At 46.8% G+C, this 26,664-nt stretch overlaps 1 protein-coding gene across 5 annotated transcripts in view; it reads left to right on the top strand.

Annotated features, from left to right (window-relative positions):
* The window catches only part of GPR143 (G protein-coupled receptor 143), a 52,236-nt gene that overhangs the window by 10,343 nt on the left and 15,229 nt on the right, over window positions 1-26,664 (top strand). Inside the window, exons 4-9 of one of the 5 annotated variants that reach the window (XM_035711308.2) lie at window positions 3,514-3,606; window positions 6,544-6,653; window positions 7,942-8,050; window positions 9,448-9,565; window positions 10,203-10,437; window positions 20,881-22,489. In XM_035711308.2, the coding sequence (XP_035567201.2) occupies window positions 3,514-3,606; window positions 6,544-6,653; window positions 7,942-8,050; window positions 9,448-9,565; window positions 10,203-10,437; window positions 20,881-20,894 (679 nt within the window). In that variant the 3' untranslated portion in view covers window positions 20,895-22,489. Of the gene's footprint in view, window positions 1-3,513; window positions 3,607-6,543; window positions 6,654-7,941; window positions 8,051-9,447; window positions 9,566-10,202; window positions 10,438-11,279; window positions 12,048-12,137; window positions 12,974-20,880; window positions 22,490-26,664 lie in introns of those variants that run through there. The other 4 variants (XM_035711305.2, XM_035711307.2, XM_025436266.3 and 1 more) reach the window with 4 other exon arrangements.

Genomic DNA, 26,664 nt, shown 5'->3' with positions numbered 1-26,664 from the left:
GTAGGACTTCCAACTTCAAGGTATAGTGGCCCAATAAAGCTGCTGGAACTCTCGCCATCACATTTGCATTCCAGGGAACAGGAAGGAGTAGAGGGAGCAATGATGCATAAGGGGCCTGTTTTCCCCTGAGCCAGCTCCCTTTAAGCAGCCTCCCTGGGGATCTTACACAATTGCACTTTCATATTATTGACCAGAATTCAGTTTCATGGCCACAGTTCACTGCAAGAGGAGGTTGGAAGTACAGTCTGTTAGCCAAGCATACTGCTACTTGGCATGACGTCTAGGTTATGTTACTAAGGACAAAGGAAAATGGCTTTGGGTTGCCAACTAGCAGCAATGACAGGTCTTCGACTGGGAAGCCCAGTGCAAGTGTGTGTTCCTGTCTGATACCTTTCTCAGTTTTAGAGGGATTGGAGTTACGACACACTAGAGGTCTCACAGGCAGCCAGTTGTAGAGAGAAGAGGAGCCTCGGGGCACCAAAAGGAAGCTGGAAGAAGAGTGTATCTCTTGCTGTAACAGGAGAGTGCACTGCTTCACCCCCACCCTTTGGATGACTGTGGTCAGATGGGGCCGCCTGAGTGCTTTCTGGATGTAGAAGACAGGCAGAGCCCCAGGACGCCCTCCTCATGCTCAGAAGAGTGTTTGGAACTCACTTGGAGCAGAGAATAAGTATAGCAGGATGCAGGGGGTGTGCGGAGATTAGGGGATGCTGACAGAGCATAGCTTCTGAGGACCTGCCAGGCATGCAGGAGGCAAACGTCCAAACATGTGAAGTGTCCAGATGCCTTGTAAGGACAAGAGTAAGGGCGGGGGTCCAGCGCTAGGAAGACCATTGAGAGTGAAGCGGGCTCTCCCGTCAAAAGGGAGTAGGGTTGGAGCGCCTGAGTGGTACAGATGGTTAAGCATTGACTCTTGGTTTCAGCTCAGGTACTGATCTCAGGGTCATGGGGTCAAGCCCCGCACCAGGCTCAACCAGGAGTCTGCTTGGGTTTCTCTCTCCCTTTGCCTCTGCTCCTCCACCCCAATGCTCGCTTTTGCATTTTCTCTCAAATAAATAAATCTTAAAAAAAAAAAAAAAAAAAAAAGAGTAGAGAGCACAGCAGAAAAATAAGGTGTTCTGGAGCCACAGAGACCCAGCCCTTAATCTCCCCTGGCAGAAGGCCTGCTGCCTGGTGTGAGGGCACCTCGGAGCTGGCACAGGGTGTTGGAGCCAGAGCTGGAGATGTGAGTGCAGAAACGCTTGGAGCTCCTCTCTTCAGAGCCAGCTTGCTCCAGAGCCCGGAGCGCAGCTGATTGTGCAGGTGACAGTTGAGATGGGAGCTGCCTGGGATGGGTCCTGAGCAACTCCAGGGCAGGGGCAAGGCGTTGCAGGTAGGGCTGGGTGAAACTCCATGTTCCTTTCTAGATCCTGCTGGTACTAAGCTATTTTCTTTGGCACGGGAGAATCTTTTTTAAAATCTTAATTCTAAGAAAGGTCATTAAGACAGATTTAAAGTTAAAATTTAAACTGCTCCTTCTGTTCCAGATGTGGGATGGTAAAGGTTTTAAATAATAACAGAGGAGAAGGGGCCCCTGGGTGGCTCAGTCGGTTACATGTCTGCCTTCGGCTCAGGTCATGATCCTGGGGTCCTGGGATTGAGCCCCAAGTCGGGCTCCCTGCTCAGCGGGGGCCAGCTTCTCCCTCTGCCCCTTCCCCTTTCTTGTGTGCTGTCTCTCTCTCAAATAAGCAAAATTTGTTTTTAAAAAGGTGCATGAGATTATGGGAAAAGCCCTTAATTGAAGTCACTACTTGCCTTGTGAGCACGAGTGTGAGAGAAAAGGGGTCTGGGGAGGGCCCCCGAGTGCCTGGACCTGAAAGCTGTCCAGTGGTCAGATAGAGGGAAAAGGCCCTTCAGCCGTCTGCTGCTCCTCGTGGCTGCATCGTTCTCCCAGGTCCCTCGGCCTGGGCTAGGGTCTGGCCTGCAGACATTCTGCACTATTCAGCCACCCAGGCCCTTGCAGAAAGCTGCTCCTGTATTCCTTTGTTTCATGCAAAACCTCTGGCTTCTGAGCAAGACACCCCACCAGCTCCCAAACCCTGAGAGATGGGGCAGGGCCTGGGGCAGGGCCGGGCAGGGCGGCTTCCAGGACCATTTCCAATGTGGGAGGGAAAACCTGCTGGAGTCCTTTCCTCGGGGCCTTCCAGAGAGCGGGCTATGAAACGTTTCTTCTTCCTGCACCTCTTTCCTGTGTGCTGTCTCCCTGTCCTCTTGTCTCCTTGTACAAGGGCATCCCTTCGCTCAGATCCCTGACCATTCCCTCGTCTACACAGCTGAACTTCAGAGTTAAAATCTCTGTGGGTTGGGGGTTGCACTATTTCCCAGGCGTCTGGTAGGGTCTTGGGTTGTGGCCAGCGCATCCAGTGGAGCCCTGGGCCGCCATCCTGCGGCACAGAAGAGGCGGCTTTGGAAGGGACAGATGGCTGTGCCTCTGCCTTCTGACCCCAGCTGCAGGGCTGGCTGCCTGCGTCCTCAGGGGAAAAGGTGGGGTGTGTGGGCCTAGAACGGGAAAGGGTAGAGATGGTCCAGGAATGCTAAGTATGCAGGGAATGATGGGGAGCAGGGGGAGGGAGGCAGGGAAGGAAAGCCCCCCACTGTCGTGGAACATCCCAGGAGCACACGTTTCTTCCAAGACCTTGGTTTGGGCTGAGCACCAAGACCCTTGGACTTTTAGGTACAGAAGTGCCTTTGGGAAGGTTGGTGGATAGGAGCTCCTTGCTTTGTGGGAAAGCCGGGTACCGAGGGGGACTGATGAGGCGCCCATGCCTTGGTCCGCCCAACCTTGAAAGCCTCATGTTGAGTGAAAGGAGCCAGACTCGGAGGGCCACATACAGTGTGACTCCATTTGCAAGAATTGTGCAGAAGAGGAAAAGCCATAGAGACACAAGGGCAGCTGGTGGCTGCTGGCGGCTGCTGGCAGGTGCTGGCGGCTAGGAGCAGTAGGAAGGGGGAGTGCCGTGCCTTCGGGCTTTCCTTTGGGGTGATGCCTGTGTCAGAACTGGAGAGAGGAGGTAATGGCACAACATTGTGGATTTACTGGACGCTGCTGAGTTGCTCACTTGAAAATGGTTACTTTTGCATTATATGAATTTCATCTTAACTTAAAAATAAACAGAGGGGGGATCCCTGGGTGGCGCAGCGGCTTGGCGCCTGCCTTTGGCCCAGGGCGCGATCCTGGAGACCCGGGATCGAATCCCACATCGGGCTCCCGGTGCATGGAGCCTGCTTCTCCCTCTGCCTGTGTCTCTGCGCCTCTCTCTCTCTCTGTGACTATCATAAATAAATAAAAATTAAAAAAAATAAATAAAATAAACAGAGGGATAGGCTTTGCCAAGGGTTTGCTCAGTGTACGTTTTCCTGACTGGGGGCCCAGGAGTGGGTCTGGTACTTTCTGTTGCTGGACGTCTCCATCACTGCTCTCAGGCAAGACGCACACACACGCACATACACACCCCTGTCCTGCTTCTCTTCCAGCACCATCGTCCTTTACCACATCATGACCTGGGGCCTGGCCACCCTGCTCTGCGTGGAGGGAGTGATCATGCTCTACTACCCTTCTGTGTCCAGGTAATCCGGGACTACCAGCTCCCTGACCCATTGTGTTCTCTTGCAGCAAATGCATGGGCACTGGCCCAGAGTGGGCGCCTTGCAGGTCAGGCTATTGTCCACAGACCTGCCCAGCTGATCCCCTGGGAGGGGCTCACTACCTTGTACTCCAGAGTTCATTTCCCTGCCTCTGCTCTTCACATTTGTGCAGGTACCTGTATACACAAGTATGTGTGCAGAGCTTTAGGTGTGTCTCCTCCATGTAAGGATGTGCACACAGCTTTAGGTGCATCCTCCATATTGATGGAGCTTTCTCGGGCACACCTTTTCTTTAATTTTTATTCTTCAAGCCAGCTTCCTCTGGATGAGCAGAGGAACTTAACATCCTAAGGATGAATTCAAATGGCCTAGAAGAATCAGAGCGTTGCTCCTAGAAGAGCTAGTTCTGGGATCCCTGGGTGGCTCGGCGGTTTTGTGCCTGCCTTTGGCCCAGGGCGCGATCCTGGAGTCCCGGGATCGGGTCCTGTGTCGGGCTCTGGGCATGGAGCCTGCTTCTCTCTCTGCCTGTGTCTCTGCCTCTCTCTCTGTGTGTCTATCATAAATAAATAAAAATAAATCTTTAAAAAAATTTTTAAAAAAATTAGTTCTGAGCCTCTGCTTGCTATACTTTGTCACTTCTCTTTCATCTTTCAGCTATCCTGAACACAGATGTAGGGAGATAGACACCTGAAATTGTCTCAGGTTTTTCTTCAATCTTAAAAATCTCATCAATGCAAATCATTTGTAGGTCTCACAGTCCCTCCAAGGATGTATATTCTTTTTTTTTTTTTTTTTAGATTTTATTTATTCATGAGAGACACACAGAGAGAGGCAGAGAACACAGGCAGAGGGAGAGGCAGGCTCCATGCAGGGAGCTCGATGTGGGACTCGATCCCGGGTCTCCAGGATCACACCCTGGGCTGCAGGTGGCGCTAAACCGCTGTGCCACCGGGGCTGCCCAAGGATGTATATTCTAACATCCAATGGAAAACTGAAAAACAGGTGTCTTTTTGTGATTTTTTTTTTTTTCTCTTTGTGATTTTAGGGCAGTGTAGACAAGCATCAACACAGCACAGCCCTGAGGACGAATCTGGCCCTCTGTTTGGATTTATAAATAAAGTTTTATTGGAACACAGTCATGCCCATTTGTTTATGCACAGTTTATGGCTGCTTTCACCTGGCAGTGTCAGTTTTGACAGGCTGTGTGGTCCATGGAGCATAAAATACTTACTGTAAATGTTCCCTTACGGAAAAAGTTTGCTGACCCATGATTAGACTACTTCTTCCCCCCTTTTTTTAACTTCTTGCAGCTACTCAGACATCTCCAAATTGGTAAGGTTGCCTAGTTGATGGTGAATACTTGCAAAGCTCTGTGTAGATCCATCCATACAGTTGCTCTCCTGAGGAACTTTAAAAGGACAAGTGCGGTGTCCATGGCTGTTACAATGGAATGCACTTCATTGGGAAGGGAGTTTTTTTTATCACTCGCCTTCACCTGTGGGCTCCTGGAAAGATTGCATCTGAGCATGAGGGAGCCATGGCTGCAGGGCTTGTGAGGAGCGCCATCGTGGACCTTACAAGGCCACTCCTGGGCCTGCATCAGGCTCCCATCCTCACCCTCTCACCCATTGCTCACTTTTTGTCCTGTGAGATCCTGGCCCTTCTACTTGTTTCTCTCCTCAAGTCTTCCCAGACCACATTTCAGCCTTCACAGCTGCAAATGAAAACTTCTGTTAGAAGGAAGGTAGTATTTATAGGTGATATTGCGTTCCTTGTGATGGCGAGAAAAGGGGGCATTGTGTTTTTCCTTCCTGACCTTTTTTTTTTTTTTTTGCATTTTCTATCATTTCCCCCTTCAGGGGGCAGCCCGGGTGGCTCAGCAGTTTAGCGCCTGCCTTTGGCCCAGGGCATGATCCTGGGGTCCCCGGATGAAGTCCCACATCAGGCTCCCTGCATGGAACCTGCTTCTCCCTCTGCCTGTGTCTCTGCCTCTCTCTCTCTCTCTCTCTGTGTCTCATGAATAAATAAATAAAATCTTAAAAAAAAAAAAAAAAACCCAGAAGGTTTTTCTGGTTGACCAGCCCATGCATATTAAAACAAGAGTGGTTGCATTGTTATCTTTCTACCTTCTGCGGCCACAGGGGGTGCTCCCTTGTCTGCTTTTCCACCTGAGTAGTCCTCTCTCCCTTCTGCCTTCGATTCTCTCTTCCTCTTCGCCCTTTTTCTGATACAGGATACATTTCTGAGCTGATAGTTCCTACCTTGGCGAACCCACACCTGTGTGTGGCACTTTTTCACTGCATCACATGATTCCCATGATCCTTCAATAGAATTTCTGGTCCTTGGGGTGCATGGACGGCTCAGTCGGTTATGTGTCTTCCTTTGGTTCAGGTCATGATCCTGGGGTCCTAGGGTAGAGTCCCACATTGGGAGCCTACTTCTCCCTCTGTCTATGTCTCTGGCTCCCCCTCCCTACCTGTCTCTCATGAATAAAAAATCTTTAAAAAAAATTTTTTTTTAAATAAAGCCTTACTCCTTCAGTGAGCGCCTCTGTCTCTACTTGAATTGTGTCTTTTTCTCCTTGAAGAGACACAGTGCGAGGACTCCCCCATTCCAGACTGTCTGTTTCTATCTTTTCCTTTTCCCAGCAGGGACCTTTTTAAACCTCCCACAGTGGAATGCCTTCAAGGTCCTCCCAGTTAGAAGACAAATAGAAACATGATTGATCTTCCTTGTTCTTCAGTGATTTATTGCCTTTTCACAGACATAAGCTCTGAGTCAGATTTCCTTTGGGTAGACTGAGAAGTGGATTTATGCATTTCCCTTTTCACTCTCCTCCTCTTATCTCAGCTTCCAGATAAGTCTGTGTATTTTAGGCAAAGCCTTGTTTTCGAGAATGACTTGGTTTTCCTCCCCCAGGTGCCAGCGGGATCTGGAACATGCCATTCCCCACTACGTCACCACATACTTGCCACTGCTGCTGGTCCTTGTGGCCAACCCCGTCCTGTTCCAGAAGACCGTGACTGCAGGTGAGCAACAAACAAGGAAGCACTCTGGGTGCATGGCCGTGGGTATGCCTCCATGCCTGGGGCTCAGGTAATGCCCTGTGTGGTCCTTTCTGGAATTCTCTGGGACAACCGACCTCATTTGTCATCCTCCAGAGACAGAGGGACAGTATGCTTGGAGAAAGCAAGCAGGTTGAATTAATAAAGTGAGCAAGCCTGTGTAATTACGGGCTACACCAGTTCTTTGCCCAAGGTGAATAGCTCCAGGACTGAGGGACTTTACGTTTCCATCTGGGCTCACTGTGGGTCTGCCCTGAGTGTGCCCAACGGGCCCCAGGAGTGCCCTTGGAAAGTCGTGGAGGTCAGAGGAGTGGAAGGAGAGGAATGAGGAGCAGGGTGGGAGGGATGGAGTCTGGCCTGGATTGTGGAGAGCCTGGCTCCTTCCTGTGATGTGCTTGGCCTGTCTTTTCTCAGTCGGGCAGGAAACAGGAAGTGGAGCACAGGAAATGAGTCAAAGGCAATGGTAAGAACTGGATAAGGAGGATGTTGTGAGCCAGCAGAAAGCGCTGGAAAGACCGCTAGGCTGAGGACGGGGACTTCCCAGTCCTCACTGCATCCTCAGGGAAGCATGATGGGGAGCAAGCCTCCAACCTCAAGCCCTGTGGATCTCTCAAGTGCAGAATGAGAAGATGACAATGAAGAAATGCATCTTTTTTTTTTAATCCCTAAGATTCTATTTATTTGACAGAGTGAGCACAAGCAGGGAAAGCAGGAGGGGGAGAGGCAGACTCCCCACGGAGCAGGGAGCCCAATGCAGAGCTTGATCCCAGGACCCTGGGATCATGACCTGAGCTGAAGGCCGATGCTTAACCAACCGAGCCATGCGGGTGCCCCCAGTGTGCATTATATTTATAATAAAAAATATAAACCTTTGAATACAGTTCTTGAACTTGTAAGATCCAAATAAAATCTGGAACTTAATTAATAGTGAAGCGCCATTGCTAATCCCTTTGTGACAAATGTGAGCCTAGGTGTGTTAAGAGGTTGACATTGGAAGAATGTGGGTTCAGGTCCATAGAAAGTCTCTGTGCTATCTTTGCAGCTCTTGTGGAAGTTGACAGTGACTTGAAAGTGAAAGTTTGAAAACCTGCATTCTCAGCTTGGAAGCTGGGAAGGAGGAATGGCAACACCTTGCTGTGCCTCATGCCCTGCTGCCTTTGTTTACGGGCTTCTATCCTCATGGACTCCCTTCCCTGTCACTCAGGAAATGTAAATAACGAACATCCCATGCACTTATCCTTTTTTTCCACAGTGGCCTCTTTACTTAAAGGAAGACAAGGCATTTACACAGAGAACGAGAGACGGATGGGAGCCACAATCAAGATCCGATTTTTCAAAATAATGCTGGTTTTCATTATTTGGTAACCTTCTATTTTATTTTATTTTACTTTACGTTACTTTACTTTTTATTTTACTTTACTTTTTATTTTATTATTTTATTTTATTATTTTATTATTTATTTATTTATTTATTTATTTATTTATTTATTTATTTTTGAAGATTTTATTTATTCATGAGAGACATAGAGAGGCAGAGACATAGGCAGAGGGAGAAGCAGGCTCCCCATAGGGAGCCCAATGCGGGACTTGATCCTAAGACCCCGGCATCATGCCCTGAGCTGAAGGCACTGAGCCACCCAGGCGTCCCTATTTTATTTTTTGTTAATTGCCACTGGGAAGGGATGTGCAGTCAGCTTGCCATTTCGCTTTTCCGATTGTGACCTGAAAGTTGCAAAGAGAAGAGTCTTTGAAAGGAAATCTTTGTAAGGATGCCAGGGGCCCTTTGAGGAAGTACACATGAGACAGGAAGGCAGGTCCACAGTGTATGAAGTCCTGGAAAGATATTTCCATCTACTCAGATTATATACAAAGCCCTTGGCACAAAAAAATCTCGGGTTTGCTTTTGTTACATCCCAGATGTGCACCCAGTGTTTAGTCCCACTGCTAAGGTGAACTCCGAAATAAAGCGCTGGACCAAGCTTTTAACATTTACCCATTTCTATCAGTCTTGACCCCAGGATTCCTGTATTTGACAAGACATAAGCGCCAGAGCATGTTTTTTGGTGTGATGACTCAGGGTGTGGTCAAGAAGCAGAGAGAGTCAATTTTTCTCTCCTCACTTTGCCTCACAATTGCCCGGCATTCTGCCCAAAGTTTCAGGTGGATGCTTTCAAATGGATCGGTAACCAATGCAAAGCAGATGGGAATCAGAACACATTTTGCTAGGGGGGAATCAATACTTTTCCAAACAAGGTGTGCCTTTGTGGTGTTAATAACTTACCTGATAGGAGGAGGTTTGTTTGGATATCCTCCTAGGAGAGACGGAAATTATCTCCCTCTAAAAATACACTCAGCTCATCATTTTAAATTTCGTTGGTCTACCAACAATAACATCCCAAAATTCAAACCTTAAGATAGCAAGAGTTGTTGGGGTCTCCCTCAAAATGTTACATTACTCTTCAAATGAAAAACGAATTTTGGGATGTTTGACAGAGTGCTAGACCTACCTTACACCTGATGGGGTGTTGAGTGTCAGTCACCCTTGGACAGATTTGTTGATCTCTGCTTTAGACTTGAGACAAGGAGTTACATCTCCTAAATTGAATTCTGGATGCACTGGTTCTTCCTTGCTGCTGAAGTGGATCTTCCTCGTCCCCCAGGACTTGTTGGTCTTGGAAGACACATTCCTTGACCCCTAGCATTTAAAAATTAATTGTATCCCATTGTCTCTTTACCCTGGTTTGTTTTCTTTCTGACAGTTGGTTGCCGAACATCATCAATGAAAGCCTTTTATTCTATCTTGAATTGCAACCAGATGTCAGTGGAAGCTCTCTGAAACCTATCCGAAATGCAGCCAAGACCACGTGGTTTATTATGGTAGGTCACTCTTGATCTTTAATTTTTTTCTTGGAAAGTAGAGGTCGAAAGGAAAAGAACTGCTCTGAATTATGATGTATGAGTTTCATAGGTTCCTTGGTACCTCCATCAGGTTTGGAAATACTAGCTAGCTAGTCCTTTTTTTTTTTTTTTTTTTAATTTTTTAAATTTATTTATGATAGTCACACAGAGAGAGAGAGAGAGGCAGAGACATAGGCAGAGGGAGAAGCAGGCTCCATGCACCGGGAGCCCGACGTGGGATTCGATCCTCGGTCTCCAGGATCGCGCCCTGGGCCAAAGGCAGGCGCTAAACCGCTGCGCCACCCAGGGATCCCTAGCTAGCTAGTCCTAATCGTTGTTGGGATCATTATTAAACCGGCATAACTCCCGGTACATCAGTTTGGCACAGCGTATCAGACCTTTCAGGCAGACTCAAAATATCAGGGAATTTAACTCGAGGAAATATTTCAGGCACCCTGGAAGGTACAGCACCTGAAGCCGATCTTGGTCTTGCCCCAGACCAGCCAACCAGGTCACTTCCTAGCAAGTCAGCCCAGTGGGCGTCCCAGTGGACTTTGTGCTCTGATTCCCACCATATCGCACTGAGTGACCCATGTCGTTTTGTCCCGCCTCCCAGGGAATACTGAATCCAGCCCAAGGATTTCTCTTGTCCTTGGCCTTCTACGGCTGGACAGGATGTAGCCTGGATTCTCAGTGCCCCAGGAAGGAGATTCAGTGGGAATCAGTGACCACCTCTGCTGCAGAGCAGACCTCCCTGTCCCCAGAGGGCTCCCGCAAATGTCCCCCCTCTGGCAAGGTGGCGCGTGTTGGCGGGCACAATTCCGACGAGGCGCTCAGCATGTTGTCTGAAGGTAAGCCCTGTCTGCCGAGGCAGGTAAATTGTGGAGTCCCAGGGCATGCCGGTAGGCCATTATCGAACCAAGGAGGTGACATGGTGTGGGACAGGTGTCATCACACTTATGAGAGTTACGGTCACTGACATGGAGGCTAATCTGGCATGTTGTCACCCACGTCTCTTTTTAATATTTTCATATATTTCATCTGCCGGTTAGTTACTGAGCACCGTAGCCTTGTGTGATTGTAAGGGGTGTCCGCCTTGGCTGGGTGGCTTCATGCATAGGAGATCGGTGGTCACTCCAAACCGGTTCCAGGTACAGTTCGGTTTGCCCAGCTCATGTGGGGCCTTTGCAGGTAAAAAGCCAGTCCGCTGGTGCTGACTCTGCGGATCTGTCCTTTTCATTTAATGACTCCAGTCCTGTGCTTTTCAGACTGCTCTGTGGTCATCAAATTGGGTTCCCGGGAACCCTGATGTGGTCCTTTAGACATCTAGGAAATTATTCAATTCCAAAATTTGCATGAAAATCCGTGGGAGAAATTGTACATAGTGAAATGTGTTGGTAGCCAAATACTAACCCACCCAGGCCCAGCAACCTGTTAACTTGTCCTACCAGTTAGCTGATGTGTGCATGGAGCGTGGAGTAACATTCACCTTGGTTGAAGTGAGGCCTAACCTGAGGTGGGAAGATGAGCTAGCTAAAAACCCTACATTTTCAGCTCCTTAGCCATGTGAAACTGAATTTCCTGGATAAGGTGCTATCAGATCAAAGCACAGGAAAGGTTAGCTGTTCAAGTGGTGGCTATAATTTTATGGTAGTCCATTGGTTGTGTTTTTTTTTTTTTTTTTTTTTTTAAGATTATTTTAAATTTATTTGTGCGTGAGAGACACAAAGAGTGAGAGAGGCAGAGACACAGGCAGAGGGACAAGCAGCTCCCTGCAGGGAGCCTGATGCGGGACTCGATGCTGGGACCCCGGGATCACGCCCTGAGCCAAAGACAGACACTCAACCGCTGAACCACCCAGGCGCCCCTCCACTGGTTGTTTAAAAAAGAGCCGGAGTCAGGTGAAGAGAGAATGTTGAAGAATGTTGACTGAGTATGTTCTGGGACATAGAAGCTTCTCCACGTTTCCTCCTGCTGACATTCAGGACTAGCAGCAATGCTCCTCTCCTCTGTCAGCCTCTCGCCCCCTCTACTGTGTCTGTCTTCTGAGCAGGTTTCTCCTTCTCAGCACTGTTGGCATTTGGGGCTGGGGGATGCCTTGTCCTGAGGGCCGGCCTGGGCCCTGTAGGATATGGGGCAGCCTCTCTAGTCCCTGCTCACTCGGTGCCCGTAGCACCTTCCTGATTATGACACCAGCGCTGTTTCTAGACATCAACAAATATCCCCTGGACGCACAGTGCACCCAGTTTGGAACCAACGTCTCAGGATAATTAGGCGGTCCGAAAGCTTGGATCCAAACATTGGCTTCCCCAGCGTGTTGTTTGAGCTAAATGCACACACACACATACACACCCACACACATGTGTGAAGCCAAAGACAAACACCACACAATCCAGACAACTTTGTACGGAAATAATGCTGGAATTTGAGAGCAGGGAAAATACACAAAGGCTAATTGCAAGTGACTTTAGAGGGTTTTTTTTTTTGTTTGGTTTGGTTTGGTTTTCCATTCCTTCAATTCAGAATACATTAAAGCGGGGTTTGTTTTCAGGTGACCAGCTTGGTCTATTCTTGGGGCCAAAAAATACAGTGATGAATCGATGGATTAAATCCCTGAGATGGGTATTGTCTGGTTGTAATTGGAAGCCTCGAAGAAAAACAGTCTTTCTGGTGAAAGCTAAAAGACAGGGACTGTGCATTTATCGGCCTTCTATCTGGTCTATCTAGACTTTCTATCTAGCAAATCATTCATCAAGGATGAGAGAACCACCAAGTGGAGTTGCTGTTAGCCTGCTACCACCTGGGGAATGAGCCAAAGAATTTTCCCTTCATCTATTCGGTTTTGCTTGGTTCCCAGCCTAGTGTTTCCAAGTGGTTGGGCCCATCTTTGGAAGTCAAGTTAAATGTTAGAAATGACAATAAGAACCATCCCAGTGTGCCCCTGCCCCGGTCGTCACCAATGACCGAGATCAGTGAGTGTCTCTCTGCTTTCGTGCCCTCAGCTCGCTGTCACGCAGATCTGCCCCCAAGGTAGGAAATATCCACACAGGGCTTCTCAAGAAAGCAAAGGCAGCCTGTAGAAAGCTGGGCCTGGATCCCTCACGGCTGCTCTCTCTCAAACTTTCCTTCTGTTCCCCTTCCTTGTGTCAGCCCTCAGCAAGGCTGACGTAAGGGAGGAGTTCGTGGCCCTGCTGGGGTGCCCAGGGGCTCAGGCGGTGAAGAGTCTGCCTTCAGCTCATGAAGGGATCCCAGGGTCCTGGGATCGAGCCCCACTTCAGGCTCCCAGCAGGGAGCCTGCTTCTCTCTCTCCCTCCGCCCCTTCCTCTGCTTGTGCACACTCTGTGTCAAATAAATAAAATCTTAAAAAAAAAAAAAAAATCTCCCTGCATGGAGCCTGCTTCTCCCTCTGCCTGTGTCTCTGCCTCTCTCTCTCTCTCTCTCTCTGTGTCTTTCATGAATAAGTAAATAAAATCTTAAAAAAACAAACAAACTTCGCGTTGGGGCAGTTGCACAGGTACGGATGTTGGCATTCCCTAGTGAGGTGCCTCACACTTGTAGCTGAAGAGAAGATTGGCCCTAGTCACATGTAGGTGTTGTCTCCCTCCTATGCTTTTTGTTTGTTTTTTTTTTAAATTGAGACATAATTCACATACTATAAAATTCATCCTCCTAAAGTGTACTTTAAACTTCACTGGGTTTTAGTATATTCACAAAGTTGTGCAGCTAATTCCAGAACATTGTCATCACTCTGAAAACAAGCCCTGTACCTGTTTTCAATGCCTTCCCATCCCTACCTCTCCTCAACCACTAATCTGCTTTCTTTCTCTGTAGATTTGCCTCTTCTGGAGATTTCATCTAAATGGACAAATATTTGTCTGGCTTCTTTCACTTAGCATCGTGTTTCAGGGTTCATTCACGTTGTAGCTTGAGTTAGAACTTCCATCTTTTTTTTTTTTTGGACATTTTATTCATGAGAAACACAGAGAGAGGTAGAGACACAGGCAGAGGGAGAAGCAGGCTCCCCGCGGGAAGCCCAATGTGGGACTTGATCCTAGGACCCCAGGATCACAACCTGAGCTGAAGGCAGATGCTCAAACGCTGAGCCACCCAGGTGCCCCCAGAAGTTTGATCTTTTTATGTCTGAATAATAGTGCATTATATGGATAGAGCCATAGTTGGTTCTGGTGATAGTGACCAGTGACCTCTCACAACCCTGCCAAGCCTTGTGCTGGGAGCCGTGTGGAGTGTGGGGACCAGAGCCTGCAAACCTGGATCTCAAGGGTCTCACAGTCTGTTCGACAAAAGAAAATAGCTAGGAATAGGGGTACCCGGGTGACTCACTCAGTTGAGTGTCTGACTCTTGATCTGGGTTCAGGTCATGATCTCGGGGTTGTGGGTCAAGCCTTGTATATGGCTCTGTGGTAAGCAGGGAGCCTGCTTGGGATTCTCTCTGTCTCCCTGTGTCTCTCCTTGCTCATGTTCACTCTATCACTCTAAAAAAAAAAAAAAAAAAAAAAAAAAAAAAAAAAAGCTAGGAATAGAATAAGCTATGGAATTGCCAGTTTGAGAAAAATTTGGAGGAAAAAGAAAGCATATAAGGAACACTTCTGGAGAAAAACAAGGAATACAGTCAGTATTTTTGATTGTGGAAAGAATATCTATAATAATAGGAGCTATTGATTTAGAGCCATAGTGATGTATATCAGGCTTTTTTTTTTGAGGAATTTTTTTTTTTTTAAAGATTTTATTTATTTATTCATGATAGTCACAGAGAGAGAGAGAGGCAGAGACACAGGCAGAGGGAGAAGCAGGCTCCATGCACCGGGAGCCCGATGTGGGATTCGATCCCGGGTCTCCAGGATCGCGCCCTGGGCCAAAGGCAGGCGCCAAACCGCTGCGCCACCCAGGGATCCCTTTTGAGGAATTTTGAAGCTCAGAGTAACTTTGCAAACTTAACCTCTGTCATCTGTAAAAGTATATGGTTGAGGTGCAAGTGAGGTGGCAGTTAGGCTCTTTGGTTTGTATCTGGTCATCCTTGGAATCTTTTAAAATTGGTCCTTAGATCCAGTCTGGGACTTTATATAGTAATCCTGTGCAGGACTTTGCTAAGAAGAAGAAAGAGGGACTTCATTCAGAATTAAATCACTTCAATGTTTTGCTGCCGAGGACACTTTAGCATGTTTGTGAAGGTCTTCACATCAGACTTTTGGCTGGCTGTCACCACCACTGCCTTCTGGGGACAATTTCAGGATTCTCTCTAAGTCTTAAGTGGTCAGTGTGTCTCTGGGCCCCCTCCTCCCCATGTGTGTTTTCTTTCTTGCTATCTCAAATAAATAAAAGCTTTTTTTTCCCCTTTCTTTTAAGGAGTTCTCAATCTGGATCCTTCAGTGCATATATTGAAACAGAACGTAGAGTTTACTTTTAACCTTTCACCATGCAGGTGCAAATGAATCCCTTAGTCTTTTTTTTTTTTTCTTTTTTTCTTACTTATTACAACTCCAATACAGTTAACATACAGTGTTCTGTGTCAGGTGTACAATATAGGATTCAGCAATTCCACTCATTACTCAGTGCTCACCATGATAAGTGTACTCTTCATCCCTATCACCTATTGCACCCATTCCTCCACCATCCTCTCCTCTGGTATCACCAGTAGTATCACCCTGTAGTTAAGAGTGTTTTTTGGTTTGTTTCTTGTTTGCTTGTTTTGTGTCTTAAATTTCACATATGAATGAAATCATAGGGTATTTGTCCTTCTCTGACCGACTCACTTTACTTAGGACACTATACTCTCTAGCTCCCTCAATGTTGTTGCAAATGGCAAGATTTCATTCTTTTTTATGGCTGAGGAATAATTTGGTTGTGTGTGTATGTGGGTGTATACACACCACATCTTTATCCATTCATCTGTCAATGGACACTTGAGCTCCTTCCATAATTTGACTATGATAAATAATGCTGCAGTAAACATAGGGGTGCATATGTCTTTATGAGTTAATGTTTTCTTAATCTTTGGGTAAATACTCAGTAATGGAATTACTGGATCATATGGTGATTCTGTTTCGATTTTTTTTTTTTTTTATTCATGAGAGACACCGAGAGGCAGAGACATAGACAGAGGGAGAGTTAGGATCTTTGCAGGGAACCCGATGTGGGACTCAATCCCGGGACCAGCATCACTCCCTGAGCCAAAGGCAAACACTCAACTGCTGAGCCACCCAGGTGTCCCTATTTCTCAGTTTTTGAGGAACTTCCATACTGCTTTCTCGAGTGGCTCCACAGTTTGCATTCCTACCAAGAGTTTGCATGCGGATTCCTTTTTCTCTATATACTTACAACACTTGTTTCTGTGTTTTTTATTTTAGCCACTCTGACCAGTGTAAGGTGGCATCTCCTTGTGGTTTTGATTTTCATTTCCTTGACGATGAGTGATGTTGAGCATCTTTTCATGTGTCTATTGGCCCTCTGGATGTCTTCTTTGGAAAAATATCTGTTTATGTCTTCTGTCCATTTGTTTAGTCGGATTATTTGTGGTTTTGGTGATGGTTTATAAGTTTTTTATATACTTTGGATACTCACTCCTTATTGGATATGTCCTGTGCAAATATCTTCTCTCATTCAGTAGGGTTGTTTTTTAGTTTTGTTGATTGTTTCTGTCACTCTGCAGAAAATTTTTTTTTAAGATTTTTCATTTATTCATGAGAGACCAGAGAGAGCGAGAGAGAGGCAAAGACACAGGCAGAGGGAGAAGCAGGCTCCATGCAGGGAGCCCAACATGGGACTCGATCCGGGGTCTCTAGGATCACACCCTGGGCTGAAGGCGGCACTAAACCGCTGAGCCACCCGGGCTGCCCTGCAGAAAGTTTTTATTCTGATGTAGTCCCAATAGTTTATTTTTGCTTTTGTTTCCCTTGCCTCTTGACACATATCCAGAAAAATGGTGCTGGACGCCTTTGGCTTGGATCATGATCCCAGGGTTCTGGGATCGAGTCTTGTATCAGGCTCCCAGCAGGTAGCCTGCTTCTCCCTCTGCCTCTGTGTGTCTCTCATGAATAAATAAATACAATCTTAAAAAAAAAAAAAGAAAGAAAGAAAAATGGTGCTATGGCCAATGTCAGAGAAATTACTGCCTGTTGTTCTCTTGTTGGATTTTTATGGTTTCAGGTCTCACATTTAGGTCTTTAATCCATTTTGAGTTTATTTTTGTGTTTGGTATAAGAAAGTGGTCCAGTTTCATTCTCCTACATATTGCTGTCCAGTTTTCCCAGCACTATTTGTCGAAGAGACTGTCTCTTGCTCATCGTATATTTTTTCTTCTTTGTCGAAGATTAACTGACCTTATAGTCAATGGGTTTATTTCCGGGCTCTCTATTCAGTTCTGTGGATCTGTGTTTCTGTTTTTGTGCCAGTATCATACTGTTTTGATACTATTAGTATATCTTGACATCTGGGATCGTGATAGCTCCAGTTTTGTTCTTTTTCAAGATTGCTTTGGCTATTCTTGTGTAGTTTCATACTAATTTTAGGATTATTTGTTTTAGTTCTGTGAAAAAAGCTGTTGGTATTTTGATAGGCATTGCTTTAAATGGGGTAGTAAGGATATTTTAGCAATATTTGGTCTTTCAATCCATGAATATGGAGCATCTTTCCATTTGTTTGTGTCATCTTTAATTTCTTTCATCAGTGTTTTATAGTTTTCAGAGTACAAGTCTTTCACCTCTTCGGTTAAGCTTATTTCTAGGTATTTTATTATTCTTGGTGTAATTGTAAATGGGATTGTTTTCTTAATTTCTCTTTCTGCTGCTTCATTATTAGTATATAGAAATGCAATGGATTTCTGTATATTGATTTTGTAGCCTACAACCTTACTGAATTCATTATCAGTTCTAGTAGTTTTTTGGTGGAGTGTTTTGGGTTTCTACATATAGTATCTGCACATTATGAAAGTTTTACTTCTTCCTTACTAATGTGGATACCTTTTATTTCTTATGTGATTGCTGTGTCCTAGGACTTCTGGTATTATTTTGAGTAACAGTGGTGGGAGTGGACATCCTTGTTTTGCTCCTGATTTTCAGGGAAAAGCTCTCAATTTTTCACCATGGAGTATGGTGTTAGCTCTGGGTTTTTCATATATAGACTTTATTATGTTGAGGTATGTTCCCTCTAAACCTACTTTGGTGAGGACTTTTATCATGAATGGATGTTTGGCTTTGTCAGATGCTTTTTCTGCATCTGTTGAAATGATCATATGGTTTTTATCCTTTTTTGTTGTTGTTATTGAAGTGATATATCCCATTGATTGATTTGCAAATATTGAACCATCCTTGCATGCCAGCAATAAATCCTATTTGGTCATGGTGAATGATTTTTCTAATATATTGTTGGATTCTGTTTGCTAGTATTTTTTTTAGGATTTTTGTATCTATGTTATTTAGAGATGTTGGCCTGTAGTTCTTTCTTTTTGTGGTGTCTTTATCTGGTTTTCATATCAGGGTAATTCTGGCCTCAGAGAATGAATTTGGAAGCTTTCCTTTCTCTTCTATATTATTCTTCAAAAGAGTAGCTATTAACTCTTCTTTAAATGTTTGGTAGATAGATTTTGCCTGTGAAATCTAGTACTAGACTTTTGTTTTTTGGGGAATTGGTTATTGACTCATTTGCATTATTGGTAATTGGTCTGTTAAATTTTCTGTTTCTTTCTGATTCAGTTTTAGGAGGTTATATGTTTCTAAGAATTTGTCCATTGCTTCTAGGTTGTGCAGTTTGTTGGCATACAGTTTTTATTTTATTTATTTATTTATTTTTTTTAAGATTTTATTTATTTATTCATGATAGTCACACAGAGAGAGACAGAGAGGCAGAGACACAGGCAGAGGGAGAAGCAGGCTCCATGCAGGGAGCCCGACGTGGGATTCGATCCCGGGTCTCCAGGATCGCGCCCTGGGCCAAAGGCAGGTGCCAAACCGCTGCGCCACCCAGGGATCCCGGCATACAGTTTTTAATAATAACCTTTAACCTTTATATTTCTGTGGTGTTGGTTGTTACTTCACCTCTTTCATTTCTGATTTTGTTTACTTGAGCCCTCTCTTTTTTTTTTTTTTTTTTTTTTATGAGTCAGGCTAAAAGTTTATCAGTTATTTGTTGATCTTTTCAAAGAACCAGCTCCTGGTTTCATTGATCTGTTCTTTTTGTTTGTTTCTATTTTTGTTTATTTCTGCTCTAAATGTTTGTTATTTTCTTCCTTTTGCATTTTTTATTTATTTTTTTAATTTATTTATGATAGGCACACAGTGAGAGAGAGAGAGGCAGAGACACAGGCAGAGGGAGAAGCAGGCTCCATGCACCGGGAGCCCGATGTGGGATTCGATCCCGGGTCTCCAGGATCGCGCCCTGGGCCAAAGGCAGGCGCCAAACCGCTGCGCCACCCAGGGATCCCTTTTTTTTTTACATTTTTTATTTATTTTTTTAATTTATTTATGATAGGCACACAGTGAGAGAGAGAGAGGCAGAGACACAGGCAGAGGGAGAAGCAGGCTCCATGCACCGGGAGCCCGATGTGGGATTCGATCCCGTATTTTCTTCCTTTTGAATTTGGGTTTTGTTTGTTCTTTTGGTAGCTCCTTTAGGTTTATTTTTTTTTTTTTTAAATATTTTTATTTATTTTATTTATTTTTTTATTATTATTTTTTTAAAATATTTTTATTTATTTATTCATAGACACAGAGAGAGAGAGGCAGAGACACAGGCAGAGGGAGAAGCAGGCTCCATGCAGGGAGCCCGATGTGGGACTCGATCCCGGGTCCTCAGGATCACACCCCAGGCTGCAGGCTGCGCCAAACCACTGCGCCACCAGGGCTGCCTGCTCCTTTAGGTTTAAGTTTAGGTGTTTATTGGAGACTTTTCTTGCTTCTTGAGGTAGGCCTGTATTATTATAAATTTGCCTTCAGAATAACTTTTGGTGCATCCAAAAGATTTGGTACCAATGTGTTTTCATTTTTGTCTCCATGTATTTTTGATTTTTTTCTTTGATTTCTTGGTTGCCCCATTCGTTGTTTAGTAGCATGTTATTTAATCTCCATGTATTTGTGCTCTTTTCAGATTTTCTCTTGTGGTTGATATCTAGTTTCATAGTGTTGTGGTCGCAAAAGATGCATGATACAACTTGAGTTCTTTTTAAATTTGTTGAGGCTTGGTCTGTGGCCTAAGATATGGTCTCTTCTAGAGAATGTTCCATGTGCATTTGTAAAGAATGTGTATTCCACTGTTTTAGGATGGAATATTCTGAACATATCTCTTAGTTCCACCTGGTCCAGTGTGTCATTCAAAGCCACTGTTTCCTTATTGATTTTCTCTTTGGATGGTCTATGACTCTTTTCCCTTTGTAAAAGTTGACTTTTAAATCACAGCATTTTGGCTGTTCAGGGCTTTTTTTTGTGTGTGTGTGTGTGTGTGTGTGTGTGTGTGTGTGTTCGTTCAGGGCTCTTATGAAGCTTTCTCCCAGTACCCCAACCTGTCTTTATACATTTTTTTTTTTAGGATTTTATTTATTTATTCATGAGAGACACAGAAAGAGAGGCATAGACATAGGCTGAGGGAGAAGCAGGCTCTATGTAGGGAGCCCAATGTGGGACTCGATCCCAGGACCCCAGGATCACACCCTGAGCCAAAGGCAGATGCGCTTAATGGCTGAGCCACCCAGGTGTCCCTATACATTTTCCTTACATTTCTTTTTCTTTTTTCTTTTTTTTAAGATTTTATTTATTTATTCATAGACACAGAGAGAGAGGGGCAGAGGGAGAAGCAGGCTCCATGCAGGGAGCCCGATGTGGGACTAGATCCCCGGTCTCCAGGATCACACCCCAGGCTGCAGGCAGTGCCAAACCGCTGGCTGCGCCACCGGGGCTGCCCTACATTTCTTTTTTTTTAAACTCCTGTTCTTATTTGGGCTTATACCCATTAACCCAACTGATAAGGAGGAAGAAAGTAGTAGTTAAGGCCAAAATAATGTTTATCTAAAGAATGCCACTTAATAAATCTATTAACATATGTTTTATCATTACATATTCATGGATTTCTATTAATCTGTCATATATGTTTTTCATTAAGTGTATTTTATCATTTGTTCTAATTGTGAATTTACTCTTACCATAAGCTCATTTATATTTTAATCAGTGTGAGTAATGAGAAAGAATAGTAACCAGACCTGTGATCTTTACTTCTAATCTAATCTGTTACTGTCCTTGTTATGATAACAATATCACCCTCTCTCTTCTACTCACATGCTAACCCCTCAGAAGATGCTTCTTAAGTAAACCTGTTGCTGTTAACACGGAGTAACAATATAGAACGTTCTTTACAAGCAGAGACGACATGTTCAGAGCACTTTCTTCTTGGGAACAGCAAGTGGATTCCACAAATGCTGTTTGGGGAGGAGGCCACCTCACCTCTCCTGTGTCTCCACTGAGGCCCTGAAGCTCCTCCCACTTCCCACTGTATGACATTGAGATTGTCTGAAAGCACCTTTGACCAGAGTGTGTATACTGCCAGTATTGCTATGCATTCCATTCTCCATCTGGCATTCATACCTGATGTTTGAGCCCTTGCACCTGATAAGTGACCATTGGTCACTTGTAACAATGTTAAATTACAGATTTTTAATGGAAAATCGGTGGCAGCTCATGGCTAACTAAAGGCCTAAACTGAAAAATAAGAGTAATTAGTTATAAGATTTAAAGAATTCTTAGTAATGTAAGAATTGGGAGCTATGTCAGTGATATCTCAGTTAAAGTTGGGAAAAAGAAGAGTTTGGATCATCAGCATTTTTTTGTGTAAGATTGTGTAATGAATTATGCTCCCTGTCTTTGAATCATAGCAGCACTTGTTAAGGTTATCAGAAGCTAGGTGACATATGAGCTAAGTATAAGGAATGGACGAGCCATGCTGGAGCTGTCACTGACCTCAAGGAAGGCTTAGCGCAGCTGGCCTCAGAACTGTTCAGTTAGCCTCGTCCAAGTAAGCTGACAACAAGGCCTTCTAGCAAATCTCACTTAGTATTTGTCTACCTCTAATAGGGTGCTAATGATGGTCCTTTTTCATAAGATTGAATAGATCTGTATGCTGTGTACTTAAGTAGTGCTAACATTCAGTCAATGCTAACTCTAGTAATAACACACCATCTTACGTGGTTGTAGTTTGAGGGGAGAATGGGGAAATATTTGTGAGGAGTGGCATTCAGAAGCAAGACACGAGAATGAAAATTTCTAATCTGCATCTAAAATATCAAGGCAGTTTAGTCTGGGCTAAAGGGAAAGAGCCCAGGGCAGAGTGATCCCTTGCAGCAGACTCTGGTTATTTTACCCCAGGCAATGTGCTGCTGCCTCTTCTAATGTGGTAATTTTAGGATTGAGCTCTGCCTTAGTCTTGGGCTGTCTCCTTCCTCCTCCCCTGGCCCCCCAGCTCCTTTGATACTGGTGTTTTTAGGAACCAAGAGCTATGCGTAACGCAGAATATACTGTTGGAGAGAAAAGACCCAGAGATAGAATTCAAAGCAGTTAACACAGTTAGCTTCTGTGTTTGTGCTGTTGTGGTGAATTGACTTACTCATCATGTTCTGAAGCATCTATGACTTTAGGATTCACTCCAAGGCCAGTAGGCTCACCTTAAACCTCCATTAGTATCTGATGTGGTGTTGGGCACTTACTAGAAACTTAACTTCTTGGGATCCCTGGGTGGCGCAGCGGTTTAGCGCCTGCCTCTGACCCAGGGCGCGATCCTGGAAACCCGGGATCGAATCCCACGTCAGGCTCCCGGTGCATGGAGCCTGCTTCTCCCTCTGCCTATGTCTCTGCCTCTCTCTCTCTCTCTCTCTGTGTGACTATCATGAATAATAAAAATTAAAAAAAAAATACAGTAAAAAAAAAAAAAATAGAAACAACTTCTAGAAGTTAACTGAATTTGATCTTCAACAAAGGTTTTTTGGTTTGTTTTTGTTTTTTTCTTTTAAGATTTTTTCTTTCTTTCTTCATGGGAGACAGAGACAGAGAGAGAGGCAGAGACACAGGCAGAGGGAGAAGCAGGCTCCATGCAGGGAGCCTGACATGGGACTCCATCCCGGGATCCTGGGATCACGCCCTGGGCCAAAGGCAGGTGCTCAACCGCTGAGCCACCCGGGCGTCCCACTAGTTAAGGTTTTTAAGGGAGACTTGGATTTGCTTAAAAGACTCCTACCCAGTGCATCAGTGTGGGAGAATTGGTTTGTTGATCGTCCTTTGTGGCTCTGGCAAGCTTCCACTGAGGGGATCTGTATGTCATCTCCTAGGACAGTGTTATGTAAGATACCATCTTCATAAGGAATTGGAATTTCCCTCAGAACTAAAAGTCAAGAAAAACTTGGTTTTTATCTTATGAACTCCAGAAAAACTTAAAATACTTTCTCTTAACGTGAGTTTTAAATGGTTTTAGTCAAATGGTCAAGTCTCTCTGGGCCTCTTTTAACCAGGACACGTTTCTCAGAAGGTATGAGTTTCTTTTTTTTTTTTTAAGGGATGAGTTTTTAAGTCTGTTACTACCATGGGCATTGGGGGGGAGGGGCAGAAGGCGGTGTGTGTTTTTCAGGAGCTCGCTTCACCAATGCCGCCGAGGTCAGCCTGGATCAGGTGCCCCCGCGCTGTAGGAGAGGGGCAAGGAGTGTTTCTGGTGGGAGGGGTGGGTGCCTGGGCAGAGCAGGAGGGGCAGGCCAGAGCGGAGCTCAGGGGTGGGGCCCTGGTGGGAGGGGCGGGGCTCTCGGGAGGGGCGTGGCCAGAGCGGAGCTCAGGGGTGGGGCCCTGGTGGGAGGGGCGGGGCTCTCTGGGAGGGGCGTGGCCAGAGCGGAGCTCAGGGGCGGGGCTCTCGGGAGGGGCGTGGCCAGAGCAGAGCTCAGGGGTGGGGCCCTGGTGGGAGGGGCGTGGCCAGAACGGAGCTCAGGGGTGGGGCCCTAGTGGGAGGGGCGGGGCTCTCGGGAGGGGCGTGGCCAGAGCGGAGCTCAGGGGTGGGGCCCTGGTGGGAGGGGCGTGGCCAGAGCAGAGCTCAGGGGTGGGGCCCTGGTGGGAGGGGCGTGGCCAGAACGGAGCTCAGGGGTGGGGCCCTAGTGGGAGGGGCGGGGCTCTCGGGAGGGGCGTGGCCAGAGCGGAGCTCAGGGGTGGGGCCCTGGTGGGAGGGGCGTGGCCAGAGCAGAGCTCAGGGGTGGGGCCCTGGTGGGAGGGGCGGGGCTCTCAGGGGAGGGGCGTGGCCAGAGCGGAGCTCAGGGGTGGGGCCCTGGTGGGAGGGGCGGGGCTCTCAGGGGAGGGGCGTGACCAGAGCGGAGCTCAGGGGTGGAGCCCTGGTGGGAGGGGCGGGGCTCTCGTGGGAGGGGCGTGGCCAGCGCGGAGCTCAGCTGAGCTCAGGGGAGCTCATCCGCCATGCCACTGTACGTCCCACAGTCCCATCTTATGGCCGCCATGTCCCCGTGTGTCCCACAATTCAGTGTTTCAGCCAGCCTGGACAAAGTGTCCCACAATTCTGGTGGAAGTGTCCTTCCCTGGTGGAAGGGGCGGGGCTCTTATGGGAGAGGCATGGCCAGAACGGAGCTCAGGGGTGGGGCCCTGGTGGGAGGGGTGGGGCCAGAGCGGAGCTCAGGGGTGGGGCTACAAGGAGGTCAGGTATAGGGCCCTGGTGGGAGGGGCGTGGCCAGAATGAAGCTCGTGGGTGTGGCTGGGGCAGGATGGTAGGGGTGTAGCCCTGGTGGGAGGGGCGTGGTCCTGGTGTAGAGGTGGGGCCCAGGCTGGGCAGGAGAGGCGTGGCTAGAACACCCTTCCCACAATACATTGCTTCCCCTACTATTCCCCACCCCTTCCACAATCCACTGCCTCTTCCACAATATTTTGCCTCTCTCACCAGCTCACCTTTCCCATAATCCCATTTGGCTTTTAACATTCCCTGCCGCTCCCACGTCCTTGCTTTTCTCACAATCCATTATCTCTCTGCCATTACCCGTCTCTCCCACAGTGCATTGCTTCTGACACCTTTCCCACAATCCAGTCTCTTGCCACAATGCGCCATCTTTCCTATAATCCCTTGCTTCTCTCCCAACATGCCCCAATGCTCCCAAAATTCAGTTTTCCGGCAGTCATGTTCCATCTTTCCCACAATCCATTGGTTCTCTCAACATGCTCCTAGGTCACACAATCCATCTCTCACCCACCATACACAACTTTCCCACAATCCGTTGCTTCTCCGAGCATGCTTCTCAGCTCCCACAATCCAGTCTTTCAGCCGCCATGTGCCATCTTTCCCACGAGCCAATTCTCGGCCACCATGTGCCAGCTTTCCAACAACCCTTTGCTTCTCCAGCATGCCCCTGTGGTCTCACAGTCCATTCAGCAACCATGTACCATCTTTCCCACAATCCCTTGCTTTGCCCAGCATGCCTTTTAGCTCCCAAAATCCAATTATCCACAGTCATGTTCAATCTTTCCCACAATCCATTGCTTCTCATAGCATGCCCTTTAGTTTGCATAATCCTATACTTGGGCGGCCGTGCTACATGTTTCTCACAATCCATTGCTTCTCCCAGCATGCCCCGCTGCTCCCACAGACATGGCCACCATGCCACTGTACGTCCCACAATCCCATCTTACGGCCGCCATGTCCCCGTGTGTCCCACAATTCAGTGTTTCAGCCAGCCTGGGCAAAGTGTGCCACAATCCTGTGCTTCTCACAGCATGCCCCACAGCTCCCACAATCCTATAATTCATCGACCATGTGTCTTTTCCACAATCCCTTGCTTCGCCCAGCATGCCCCATAGCTCCCACAAACATGGCCGCCATGCCCGCGTGCATCCCACAGTTCAGTTTTTCAGGCAGCTTGGGCCTTGTTTCCCACAATGCATTGCATCTCCCAGGTTGCCCCACAGCTCCCACAAATATGGCCGCCATGCCACTGTGCGTCCCATAATTCAGTCTTTCATCCAGCATGGGCAATGTATCCCACAGTGCATTGCTTCTCCCAGCAGGCCCCACAGCTCCCAGAATACTGTATTTCAGCAGCCATGCCTCCTCTTTCCCACAATTCCTTGTTTCTCCCAGCATGCCCCTCAGCTCCCACAGACATGGCCACCATGCCACTGTACGTCCCACAATCCCATCTTATGGCCGCCATGCCCCCGTGTGTCCCACAATTCAGTGTTTCAGACAGCCTGGGCAAAGTTTCCCAGAATCCTGTGCTTCTCCCAGCATGCCCCATAGCCCCCACAATCCTATAATTCATCGGCCATGTGTCATCTTTTCCACAATCCCTTGCTTCCCCCAGCATGCCCCATAGCTCCCACAAACAATGCCGCCATGCTCCATGTTTCCCACAATCCATTGCTTCCCCCAGCATGCTCCTCTGCCCCCACAATATATCCTTTTGGCCACCATGCACTTGTACGTCTCACAGTCCTATCTTTCAGCCGACATGCCCCTATGTATCCCACAATCCCTTGCTTCGGCCACCATGCCCCATAGCTCCCGCAAACATGGCCGCCATGCCCCCATGCATCCCGCAATTAAGTTTTTCAGCCAGCTTGGGCCTTGTATCCCACAATGCATTGCATCTCCCAGGTTGCCCCACAGCTCCCACATATATGGCCGCCATGCCCCCGTGTGTCCCACAATTCAGTCTTTCTGCCATCATGGGCAATGTATCCCATAATGTGTTGCGTCTTCAGCAGGCCCCACAGCTCCCTCAATCCTGTATTTCAGCAGCCATGCCTCCACTTTCCCACAATTCCTTCCTTCTCCCAGCATGTCCCACAACTCCCACAATCCTATAAATCATCGACCATGTGTCTTTTCCACAATCCCTTGCTTCGCCCAGCATGCCCTATAGCTCCCACAAACATGGCCGCCATGCCTCCGTGCATCCCACAATTCAGTTTTTCAGCCAGCTTGGGCCTTGTATACCACAATGCATTGCATCTCCCAGGTTGCCCCACAGCTCCCACAAACATGGCCGCCATGCCACTGTACGTCCCACAATCCCATCTTATGGCTGCCATGCTCCCGTGTGTCCCACTATTCAG

Source organism: Canis lupus, chromosome X (genome assembly GCF_003254725.2).
Source record: "Canis lupus dingo isolate Sandy chromosome X, ASM325472v2, whole genome shotgun sequence".
NCBI lineage: Eukaryota > Metazoa > Chordata > Mammalia > Carnivora > Canidae > Canis > Canis lupus.
The sequence above is the reverse complement of the archived record's forward strand: the minus strand, read 5'-3'. Positions and strand labels throughout refer to the sequence as shown.